General features: G+C 42.0%; 1 protein-coding gene across 6 annotated transcripts in view; it reads right to left on the bottom strand.

The window, feature by feature from the left end:
• The window catches only part of SSFA2 (sperm specific antigen 2), a 59,289-nt gene that overhangs the window by 26,487 nt on the left and 19,949 nt on the right, over nucleotides 1–12,853 (bottom strand). For all 6 annotated transcript variants that reach the window (XR_003093866.1, XR_003093867.1, XM_014519561.1 and 3 more), the window contains 2 exons: nucleotides 9,431–9,503; nucleotides 1,083–1,174 (listed from right to left, as the gene is read on the bottom strand). Coding sequence is in view for 4 of the 6 variants with exons in the window: in XM_014519561.1 (XP_014375047.1) it covers nucleotides 1,083–1,174; nucleotides 9,431–9,503 (165 nt within the window). In the remaining 2 variants the exon portion in view is untranslated. The remainder of the gene's footprint in view (nucleotides 1–1,082; nucleotides 1,175–9,430; nucleotides 9,504–12,853) is intronic.

The raw sequence follows: 12,853 nt of genomic DNA, 5'->3' as shown, positions 1-12,853 counted from the left end.
GACTCATTCTCTTGTCACAAAAACATTAACTCTAGTTTAGATTCACTGCTAATAGTCCTGAGTAGAATCAGTCCCTCAGGCTTTAATTTTGTTACAGAACATCATTGTTAGGATACCTTCCATATGACAAATTGAAAAAAAATATTAAAAACTGCAGTGGAGGCTGGATTCCAACTATATTAGTGGCCATCAAAATCTCTAGTCCAAGTGTTGTAGATACATCTAAAACTGTTTTAGATGTATTCCCATCATGGGAATACAAACTAAATAATGCACATATTTCTCTACACTTTGGCAACTGGAAGAGGAAAGCTACCAAACACTAAATGCAAGGAATAGCAGTATCATGACTTAGAGACCGGTATTTGGTCATCAAAGGAGAGTTATGTCATTGAGAAATTACTGACTAAAAAGATACAAACATCTGCCTCCCTCCCTCAAGAAAAGTAAGACTTTATGGCCTAAAGTTGTTATTTTTGTAAATTCCAGGAGAAATATTATAGGCAATAGCAAAATAAGTTGACTGAGCCTGAAGAAGGGAGCAGCAACTGGGGGTTTAAACTAATTCATATTGACTAGTTTAACCATGTTAATATAAATTTATTTTTACTTTTTGTCAATAATTAAAGCCCTAAGGTAAAGCAAAAAATATGCAAAGAAAATTTGACTGAGGAACAAACAAACAAATAAAAACTGAATTATTAATAAACAAATAACACCCCCCCAAAATATATTAATCTTATTTCAAAGCTTAGCACTTTGAAAATTATTAAAAGGGAATGAACAGCAATTCTAAAGGCTCTGCCAGCGAGAACAGATTTATCAAAAAAAAATATCAGTGAACAGAAAATCCTGAACTTAAAGCTTATTCCAGGGCCCAGGTCATTCAGATAAGATCATCCAGTCTGAAAGTTTTAAAACTTTAATGCAAAGGTCAAAAGGGAGACTGGACAGGTCCAGTCCTGAAATGGAAAAATCTTATCAGGATCCAGGTTAATTGTCAAGTGTGACTCAAAACAAAAGGCACTGCAACAATATCACAATAACCAACCACCATTTCAACCACAACACAGGAAACTTACCTGAAGGGGATTAAGTGAAAAGCAATCTGTAGAAGGATCTTCAGCAAAACCACTACTATCAGAATGCTGACTGGCTGTTCGTAATAGTTGGTCTGTTAAGAAGATTAAAAAGCATACAAGTTAGCTGTAATAAGTTTATGTAGAGACTTTAAAAATCAAAATGATGTGAGCATATGTTAATGTGATGAGAAATTAAGGCAATAATTACATCACAAAAAATAGCGTAAATATTTCTCAAAAAAATTCCTTTTTGTGATGTGTGGATTCTTTTGAAATCACACAAAAAAAAGTAGAAACTCTTACTCCAAAAACATCAATCTTGTGAATAGCCACCATTTTTTTTCCATTTCTCTTTCCTCTCTTGTTGGGGAAAAATGTTATTACTAGCCCTTTGTCTTTTCCAAGTGTCCTTCCCCAAAGCTATACTCACGTGGCACCATCCATGAAGCATCTGCTTCTTCTTCTAGTAGTGGCAAAAAGGAGAACATCACACTGAACCATGAACCTTTGCCTATCTCCCAGGCTAAAGTGGTGTTTAGGGAATGGAAGGTATCTAGCAACTGTCCCTGCACACTACACTGTGGATTAGCAAAAGGTCTCATAGGGATCTTAGCCCCATATGGCTCAGCCTTTATGAGTGGTTGGCAGGCCTCTGAAAAATGCAAGAGATACTAGATTTTGGGGAGTTTGCCCTCACAGGCATCAAGATCTTCAGCCCTCTCCTTCCTCTTCATTCTAGTGAGAGTGCTAAAGCAGTGGTTTTCAACATGTGGTCCACAGACCCCTGAGAGTCTGCATACTATGTCCAAAGGGTCTGCAAAAGCCTACTGTGATAAAAAGGTATGTGAATACTCACACTTACAATCCAAAGGGGTCTGGCACCTCCATTTGACATTTTTTGGGGTCCACAAATTAAAAAAAGTTAAAAACTACTGTGCTAGAGTATGGGAACACTTTAAAAGCCCCAAATCCACCCATAGGACGACTCATCTGGTATAAGAACTTAGAAAGCAACCCAGGGAGACTACTGTAATTTAGACAGGTCTCTAGATCTCTGCAGCACTGGAAAAGATTAGGAAGGAAAAGAACAAAGATGGCTACAAGGAACACCACTTCCTACCATGTGCTATAAAATCAGCATTCCATATCTCAACTATAGCATACAATTTTACTTCATATGGCTTCAGCCATTGAAACTACCATAAGTAGAGGTGCACGGATACATCAGTCCCATATTATATCAGTACTGATATAAGGAAAATTGACTTTATTGGCAATCAGCTTTTAATGGCAGATAATGTTGCCAATAAATGCCCTGTGCATGTGTGTAGCCATAGTGCAGCATGCAGGTGGCCAGGAATGCAGCCTGGCAGCGTGGAGAGCAGCATCCAGCTGGTAAATCTGTTGTGGAGGAAGGGGCGGGGGGAAGGGAAGGGCCATGGCGGGGGGCAGATTGAGGCCCCCACAGTGAGAGTGCAAGTGGGGCTAGGGCAGGCACTGCCCAGCTGGGGCAGGGCAAAGGACAGAGCCACATGGCTTTTCTGGGGGTTGCGAGGTGGGGGGAATCCCACTGATACACGCACTACTGGGAAGCCATGGGAGGCATGTGCCCTTGATCTGTGCATGGGTTGCCGCTGAGGCCTGGGGCTGGTGCCGGGCTCCTCCTGGTGGGGGAGCTACAGCCACCCTGAAATATGCCCCTGCTCCCAGCACTGCTGCCATCCACCCTGCGTGCAGCCCAGCCCCCCACTCTGGGAAGAACCCAGCACCAGCCCTGGCCCGCAGCAGCCACCTGCCCTCACTCTGCATACAGATCTGGGAGGCACACCCCCCTGCACTCCTGGGGTGTGCATAGTGGCAGAAGCTGCCCCCCTTCTCACACCCCCTGGACAAGCTGCTTGTTGCTCTGTCCCACGCCCTGCCCTGCCCTGCCCTGCCCTGGCTGAACAGCGCCTGCCTCAGCCTCATTCCTCCCTCACCATGGGGGCCTCAATCTGCCCCCCCACCCCCCTTACTTCCCACCTTGCCCTTTCCCCAACAGCAGACTTGCCAGCCAGACGTTGTTCTCCAAGCTGCTGGGCTGTATACTGACAACTGGACTGGTATCAGCTGATATAGCTTGTCAAAAATCGGCCATCAGTATCAGCCCAAAAAACTTCTATTGGTGCACCCCTAGCCATAAGGATGTAGACAAATTGGAGAAAATCCAGTGGAAGGCAGCAAATATGGTGAGGGGGCTGATGCATATGACTTCTGAGGAGAGGCTGAGGGAACTAGGCTTATTTAGTCTGGAAAAGAGAAGACTGAAGGGGGGTGGGGGGGGTGGGGGACGGGACTTGATAGCAGCCTTCAACTACCTGAAGGGTGGTTACAACGAAGATGGAGCTACATTGTTCTCAGTGGTGGCAGAACAAGGAGCAGTGGTCTCAAGTTGCAGCAAGGGAAGTTTAGGTTAGATATTAGGAAAGACTTTCTAACCAGAAGGGTAGTAAAGTACTGGAACAGGCTACTCAGCGAGGAGGCGGAAGCTCCATCCTTGGAGGTTTTTAAGGCCTGGGTTGCCAAAGTCCTGGCTGGAATGAGATAGTTGGGGATAGTCCTGCTTTGAGCAGGAGATTGGACTAGATGGCCTTTGGTGGTCCCTTCCAACCTTAATTTTCTATGATATTATGGTTCTTTATAATCAATTGCAGTTCAAATCTCAATAGTAAAAAGCACTGTGGAAGCTACTTCAAAATTGCTGAATTATCCAGAAAAGTACAATATTTTTATATCCACTTGGATGAAAATTTTACTACTGCAGAATAAAAACCCGTGTGTGTGCACATAAGTTGTATGGACTTAAAACTAGGCAAAATGCCCTTTTTAACTTTTGTATCAAGTATTTCACTTAGCTCGAAGGGAGTGCCTTCAAGTTGCGCTGCTGTTCTGTTATCTTGGTAATCACCATATCCTGCAATGATAAACAGCTTTCTACCTCAGGATAGACAACTCCACCCAAGTCCTATTAAGACAATGGATGCGATTTGAAACTGGAGTGGATTGTTATAAGTCCAGGATACAATTAACAAAATTAAAAAGAAAGTTCTCTCAAGTTATCACAAGAACAGACTCTGGTGGAAACTACTAGTTTGTATGAGGCAAATGAGAGTCACATCTCCCAACTTCTGTGGTGGCTAATAGATTTTGCCAACCTTTAAATTAATCTTTCTTCTGAGAGAAACAGAAAATTGCCCACAAAAATCAATGGCAGGGTACAGACATTCAAAATATTCCACATAAAGATGTTCACAAATATATGTATGCTGATTTCTTGATTCATAAGTATGAAATGTATCACTGCTCAAGAAACAAAATGACTGCCCTTTGCCTGAGTTGATACTTGATATTTCTTTTCCATGTCCCTCAAAACCAACTTCTGTGTATTACAGAGACCCAGAGATACAGTTGAGTGTCTTAAATAATTTTCCTTTACAATTCTTATTTCAATGTCCCAGCAACTGTGATTATAAGAAACTCCCTTTCTTTTCCTTACTTGCCATTCCTTCCAGTTGCTAGCAATGTCACCTGCACAATGCAACTGTTGGGATGTCTTCAGATTAACCAGGAAGACATGTTTAGCATGCAGGATCTCTCACTCAAATCTCCATCCTTCATGAAACACCCCTTTAATGCCAAAATATCACATACCTTATCTCTACTTTCTTTATGGCTCAAATTCTCAATTGCCATGCTACATATGCATTAAAGATACTAAGAAATAGGGCTTTAGGAATCACTTGAGCACTGCAGTTACATGGCTATGGCCAGAGGCACTCTAGGTAGCCATGATGCATGGGGCCAGGGTGGGCTGTCGTCACGAGTGTGGTGGTGTGATCAGCCACTTCTGCAACAATGGCTATTTTTCTGTCCCCTCAACAAAGGCCACACTTGAGGCAGCTGCCCCAGTTTCCCCCCTTAGTTATGCTACTTGTTATGGCTCTAGTCCCATGCCAGAGATAATTACCCATCATGCTGGGATATATAGATGTACATCCTCATAACTGCAAATGGGCTTATCTTCCAGATTTAAACACTGCTCCCTATTTGCCATTATTACAGTACACCTGGAGATCACATAGGTTAGGGGAAGGCAGAAAGGACCCACTGAGCTAGATTCAGATCTTGGTTAAAATTAAATAGGGATGTTTCCATGGAAGTGATCTGTGATTATGTAGGGTACCTATAAGCCCTTCCTCCACCATGAACCCCACGAAGTCAGAACCCCTCCCCCCGCCCTCCAGCAGGACGCCTTGATTTAAATCATTAAAGCATTATAGCATGTAAGTGCAATTTATGATTTCAAAATATTTAGGTAAAAAAAGCTCTGAAGCAAAGGAAAAAATATACAGGAAGAGTCTATGGCTCATTAAACATATCTGGATTTGATGGCTGCACAGTTTAATAATTAACAAATAGTGGTATAATTAACAGTTATCTACTTCAAACTATTTGGTAACCACTGAACTAGGATTCCTGTCATTCCAAGAGTTCAGTCAAATACCATTCAGATGTTTTGGTATCATCTGATTAAGTTTGTCTCCAATATAAAAAAGGAAAGAGCAGTACACTGAACTTGTTCATTAATTTCTGGTTATGTTTAGTGTGCGGGCCGGGAGCGGTCCGAGGCCCTCGGGGGTTTTTCGCGCGGCGGGCTGTGGCCAGCAGCCCGGACACGCCGGGTCGGGGAAGGCAGGCGGCACGCTAGAATTAGGCACGAAAGCTTAGTGGTTGATTAAAGATTATTTTACTTACACCAAAGATGGTCGCGGTGCAGGCAGGAAAACTTGCTTGAGTTGCAGTTACAAAACAAAACAAAACTCGAACCTGCAGGGCACGAGAGTACGTCGCAGGGGGTTTTCGGCGACGGGAAAATGCAAAACACGAGAGTACGTCGCAATGGGTTTTCGGCGACGGGAAGATAAACCTGCAGGACTCGAACCCGGACAGAGCTCTGGATACACTCACACGAAGTTTGCTAGGCTCCGTGGAACTTGCGCGCAGGGAAGGGTACGTCGAGGGATCAGGCGGCAACGGGGAGAGGCCAGAGGTTGATCAGACCCCTATAGCCTTCTTGAGATACACGCTGGGTCTGATAGGCTCCGCAGCGCTTAGAGATCTTCACGAGATGTGAAGTTCTCCTCCTCCAGATGGCTGTGGAGTCCTCCAACTTGGGCGGAAACCGCTCAAGTCTCTTATACGGCTAGCAAGCCAATCGCTAGCCGCCACGTGGGAATAATTTAGAACTGGCCAATAGTGGGACACAAATTTGCATGCGAATGACAGGAACTCCTTGCACCGTGCATTTCTCTTTTGCAACCTAGAAATGCACCATGCAAAGAAAGCTACGAGTAGCGGGAAATAATTTAGCAGTGCCGAAGCGCACACAAACAAAAATCACACCCTTGGGTTGTGACATTTAGATGTTTGGATTGCCTGCTGCAATATTTTTCATCATGGGCACTATTAAATCTTAATCCAACAAGCTTTCTAGAGATCATTGCTATACTAGTATTCACAGCTGGGCTGAGAGCTATCCATCTATATCCATCCGGACAGCACCACATTTTATTTTATTGTATTTATCATCAGTATCAGCCCCAAAAATCTCTATTGGTGCACCAATATTTTATTTATTGTCTTTATATACAATAAAATAAAATACAGTGCTGTCCGGATGGATATAGATGGATAGTTCTCAGTCCAACTATGAGTACTAGTATAGCAGTGATCTCTAGAAAGCGTATTGGGTTAAGATTTAATATTACCCACAGTGAAAAATACTATATTTGAGCCAAGTTGGAGCAGCCCCAGGCTGGCAAATTGACCCCCAGGGTCCTCAACCTGCCAAGGCTGCTCCAACCCAGCTCAACATGCTGCAGTCCTGGGTAGATGTGTAAACATGGCACCCAGGAACAAAAAACTGGCACAACCTGCTGGAGTTTATTCAGTCGTATTAACTGCACATTTAGACGCACCCAGAAAGCAGCAGACCACTTCTGAAAGTCGGGCACGATTGAGTCACCACAAGCTGGGTATCAAAAACACAAAACAAAGTACTGTACAATGATTTCACAGACTTTGTATTTTACATTCCAAAGGCTGTTCCACATGGGGTACCTTCTGAATAGAAGATGCTGTGAGATAGATGCAAGTAATCATTAAATAAGGCATTTTGTTTTCCAGCTAACTAAAGCTGCCTTCCAGATAACTTTGTAATAGCTTTTTATAGTGGACATTTAGCAGCACTTGATGTTTACACTGTGAAGCAACTGAAGCCTCTCATTCCTCTCTACAGAAACCTATAAGCAAAACACATCTATAGTTGAGGTATGTAATAACAAATGCCAGAATGCCAGCTCTAGTAATACTTGATAAACTACTTAAGTACCATTTGTAAGACATAACCTAAAAAGTGCATCAAGCTGCTCACGATGCTATGGAATACTTTCTGTTCTCGATGAAATATTTAACCAACTAAGCGGTTAATACCAAAACAGTGATTTGAAGCAACCTTTAAAATAATATGCCTATTTTTGTTTGCCTTCATTGTAATACACAAACTGAACAGACCCCCAAAACAAGAAGCCCCAATAATGGTAGCTGTTGAACAGGAAACAAATGGATTAAAGTACTACCATAAAAACAGTGTTTCAGTTGTAGCTTGTAAGACTGAATGCAGTTCAGATCTGACAATTATTTAATGTTCTAAATTCGAAGGCTCAGATGACTTCCTATGGAAAACTTAGCTCTCTAGCAGTTACCACCCTAACAAAATCAGCAGAGAGCTTAAGGTTCACATGGGTGTAAAATTGTTACACAGCACGTGCACAAAATCGGGCTGAGGGATATAGGAGGAGAAACATATCATTTATATGGCGTTAATAGTAGTTTTATGACAATATAGAGATGTTTCCTTTACTGAGGCGGTCTGGCACCTTTCATGACCAAGTCCCTGCACAGCTATACTGTACATTTTTTTCCTGGAACATGTGGAGGAGGAAGCAATGAATCCCCCATTTCTATATGACATGCCTTTCTTTAGAAATAAAAGACAAATTTGTTTGAGGAGAAAAAAAGGAGAGGATTTTTCCCTTCTCTTCCAGCTGCTAATCCTGTGAATTTCCTTCACTGGGAAAGCTCTGACTGTGACAGTTGTGGCTTGGCAAACAGTGAAGCCTCTTTCCCCTCCCTTCAAAAATGCAAATCACTGCCATACAGATTGCTATGAACTTTTGCCTGAGAACTGTAACCAAGTATCATATGCACATTTGTGTGAGTGCATATGACCCTGAGGAGAAAGAAATCAAGTTGCAAATGCTAGGAGAGAAGCTAGTTAGAGCTAGAACTATTCCTCTACTCCCAGAACAAAACCAGAAGTCAATGCAAATGAGCTTTTGTTTTGAAGAAAACAACACAGGTTGTACATTAAGTTGGCCTCAGTAGTCAACCTTTAATCTCAGAAGTCCTTTTTATAGCATAATCAAACATACTGTACTGAATTGCAATCCTACGGCACTTTCAGGTGACCACCTCATTTACGCAACCTAAAGTGTACGGATACCTTTAATTTTTATTCAAGCAGTTGTGTCCCTTTAGCACTCTTGTTCAAACATGGTTAGGTGTCCATGTACAAATTCCACAAGAGCTAAGGACATAAATATCTCAATTCCTCAGAGTCTAGGCTTTCATTAATGACACGTGTCAGCTGGAGAAGAGACTCCATTTGCCATCTTTGTATGAGAGGCAATTGCAAAAAGAAATGTAACCATGTGTCTTGCCCTCCTCTCTCCACTCAAAATATAAAATAACATAGTTCAGTGCAGAAGCACTCAGTAGACATACTATATAATCCAGTGCATAGAGTTTGCATTACAGGAAAACAGGACTTCCGCATGGGGGCAGAGGCACTGGCTCTTTGTGCAGTCGGCCCACAGATGTAGCTGTGGCCTATAGGAGAAACCTGGTTGTACTATACAATTTAGGTTTTAAACAATATAATTTAGTTTAAATGGGCATCTCAAATTACAGGATATGGAGGGGGAAAAGCCATACAACCTGAATTAACATTTCAGTTTCTCTGAACCATCATCAATGGTACAAAAGTAAAAACATTAATTGAGGTTGCAGGGCTGCATCTCTCCTGTAATTTGAGATGCCACTTTGCAATAACATTCTATGCTTTTAAACTTAATTGGAAAGGAGATCTAGCTCTTTTTTGGAGGGTTACTACTTTAGCAGTTTTAAATACCCGAATCAGCACTTCAAGAGGCATTTCCACTGTCTCCATAGAACAAAATTCTACTCACCTTTTCTTGACTTGATCAAAGCCAACTGGTAAGGAGTTGGAATGTGTGGTAATTCCCCCTCTGTGCTTTGAATCTAAAAGAAGAGAGTTGCATATTTATTTATACTAAATGGAATGTCTTTCGGTGCTACAGATTGCTTGAAATGACAGAAGCCATATGCAGTTCTTCTAAGCTAACCAGCTTACAGTGCAGAAAGTTATTCTTCATGCATCAAAACTTGCTCATTTAAATCAGTCACTATAAAAGAATACTGTAAAAGATCCTTGTAATAATCTTCACTGTTCTGAATAATAATGAACTCTGCATCACATTTTGATGTTTATGTCACAAATGTAAAGTCCCCATCCTATGACAATATTAAGAACACAATATTAAGACCAGCAGAGACTCCCTATGCCTGAAGAAGGGTGACTGCACCTGAAAGCTTACCAAGAACTTTTTTCCAGCTACTTGTTAAGGGCTGGAAGGGACCTTGTAGATCATTGGATCCAGTCCCCCTGCACTAGGCAGGAAAAGACAACTGGGGTCAAGTGATCCCAGCGAGGTGACTGTCTAGTCTCCTTTTGAAGATTTCCAGGGTAGGTGATTGCACCACCTCTGGAGGGAGTTTATTCCACAGTCTGGGCACCCTGACTATGAAAGAGTTTTCCCTGGAATTGAGCCTGAAGTGGCCTTCCAGGAGTTTGTATCCACTGGTCCTGGTCTTCCCCAGGGGTGCCCTGATGAACAGCTGTTCACTGAGTTCTTGATGTACTCCCCTGATGTAGCAGTAAGCTGTTACCAAGTCCCTTCTCAGCCTACTCTTCTGCAAGCTGAAGAGCCCAAGTCCCTCAGCCTCTCCTCATATGGCTTGTCTTGCAAGTCCCTGATCATATGGGTGGCTCTTCTCTGAACCCTAAGTTTTTCCACGTCCTTGTTGAAGTGCGACATCCAAAACTGAACACAGTACTCCAGCTGCAGTCTCATCAGTGCAGAGTACAGTGGGAGTATCACTTCCTTAGTTTTGCATAAGATGCAATGGTTAATGCAAGCCAGCATGTTGTTTACCCTGCTTGTCACAGCATCGCGCTGCCGGCTCATGTTCATGTGATTTTTCGATCACTACCCCTAGGTCCCTTTTGGCTGTGGGGCAAGTCAAAATTGGTCTAATAAAAGATACCACATCTACTCAAAGAACCTTGTCTGCCAATATTAAGAACAAGAATTCTAGTTACTCTAAGACAAAATCAAAGCTGTATTGCAAAGATATTTTTTACCATGGTTCATTTCCACTGGCATTCTTTTGCAGCCTTTGGGAAAGGGACTTACTTTCTGCCCCTGGCATGCTAACATCTTACAAGTTGAGGTTGTGAGCATTTTTGGCACTCTACCCAAAAATGTTGCTAACCTCTGCTTTAGTCCCTTGCTTATAGATGCACACTGCCACATTTCATATAATGTAGTGAATCGAGTGGTTAACACATGAAGGGTGTTATCTCAGATGCTAAGTATTTCTATGGAGAAGTTGAGAAACAGCTTCTCTCAGCACTGAATCCATACTTTTCATTTTAAACAAACAGTAACTTCTGGTATTTTCCAATATAAAAAAAAGAAAGTGGTTCTAAATGGGAAACAAAATTATAGACTATGGAAAATTAATCCTATTGCTTAGTACTTGTGCAAAACACAAACTTGTTGTTAAGTAAGCAATTCTCAGATGGCTGTTCAAACAATGAAAAGAATATGTTCAAAATCTCAACAGGAAGGCCTTTGTTTTGTTTGAAAGCCGTAATACATTTTCTCTTTTGTGTATCACAAAAGATCTATTAGTATGCATGCAAGTCTAGACTGTAAAAATAAAAACCCCACATTGATGTACTGCCTGACTAATTTCAAAATTCCAAAGGAATGCAACTTTCAGCTGCATCTGTAACTAAAGGAAGATAAAAATCAAATCATATACTGTTTTTACCCTGGATTAGTATTTATGCTGTTTTAAAAATTGTGTTTGTCCAGGAGGATAATATACATTTACATCAATTATGATCTTTGCTGCAAGAATAACATCACATTTTCTCAGTTACATCAGACTTGAGGGCTGCATCCAGATGAACATGGATGTTTGTTTCTCCAGGGACAACTAGCAGCAGGACACCTTGTGCTGCTACTAGTTGTCCCTGGGGAATGTCTGCGCCATACAGCCCCTGGCACACAACACATTACCCTGGGTGAGGTAGGGGGAGGCTGAGACCAGCACAGTTGCTGGCCTTAGCAGCCTTACCTGGGATCCTGGGGGCCAGGGAAGCTGCAGCCGTATCTTTCCTGCAGCTTGGAGCCCAGCCGACAGCTGAAGTGTGGCTCCAGCCAGTCAGGATCCGGTTTTGGTCAGGACATGCTGTCCCCGCATGCACCACCCCTGTCCCCTCATGCACTTTTTCCTGCATGAGCTTTTTAGAGGTCAAAACAAAACAAAACAAAACCCCTGCACTGCAAGGTAGCAGCACGGGAAACACCCAACTGTGCAGTATGTGGCACCGCAGACTCATCTGTGGTGCCACATACCGCAGCCATGCTTGTCTGGATGTGGCTAAGGAGTACAGACTACTGAGTAAGGGTTTGGGCTGTAACTGCATAATAAGAGAATACACATAACATGTTTTTGTGAAAATTCTGGCACTAAGATTAATTGTGATGAAAATACATCTCTCAAAGTAACTAATCTTGGGAAGGAATTTTCATAGCCTAGTTAATACCTCTCCACAGATAATGAAATGGGCAGGCATCCTCCTTTCATACTTCAGTCTTCAAGCAACATTATTTATGAAGCTGGTTAGTTAGAATCCATGCCCACACCATCAATAGGGTGAAAGATTTAGTAACAGTGTCACAGAAACTACCACATATATGCTTTATCAGTACCTGACGTAGTCATATTTTAATGCAAGTTATAACCTCTGGACTCACTACAGCACCATATTGGAGTAAGTGTATGGCAAAAATAAGAGTCCTTCAGTTTACTTTAACCTGTGATATTGCAACTCGCAAATATTTATAACTTTATTCAAGGGGGGAAAGGGAAATCAGTCATTGAAGTAAGGACAACCTCTCTTTAAATAAAAAGACCTTTGTTAGCACTTGACCTGATTTCACACACTTCTCAACTTTCACAGCTTGCCTCCAAGACTTAAGATGTTAAGTACTGATAAAAATGCCCGATTTCTGTTTTCTCATAAGACAGAGTCCAACTACACCAGCTTACTGAAATGGAAATATCCAGTGTCAAAAGGGCTTCTTACTAGGGATCTGGAGAGTTTTCAAAACATGAGGCAAAAATTGGCTCTCAGCTATTACTGTTTCAAATGACACAATTTCAATTAAATAAAAAGAAGCACTTTGAGCTTTACTTGTGAGATAACAGAAACTGAGAAATGCATTTCAGAGATA

Source organism: Alligator sinensis, unplaced genomic scaffold (assembly GCF_000455745.1).
Source record: "Alligator sinensis unplaced genomic scaffold, ASM45574v1 scaffold269_1, whole genome shotgun sequence".
In the NCBI taxonomy this organism is placed as follows: domain Eukaryota; kingdom Metazoa; phylum Chordata; order Crocodylia; family Alligatoridae; genus Alligator; species Alligator sinensis.
The sequence above is the reverse complement of the archived record's forward strand: the minus strand, read 5'-3'. Positions and strand labels throughout refer to the sequence as shown.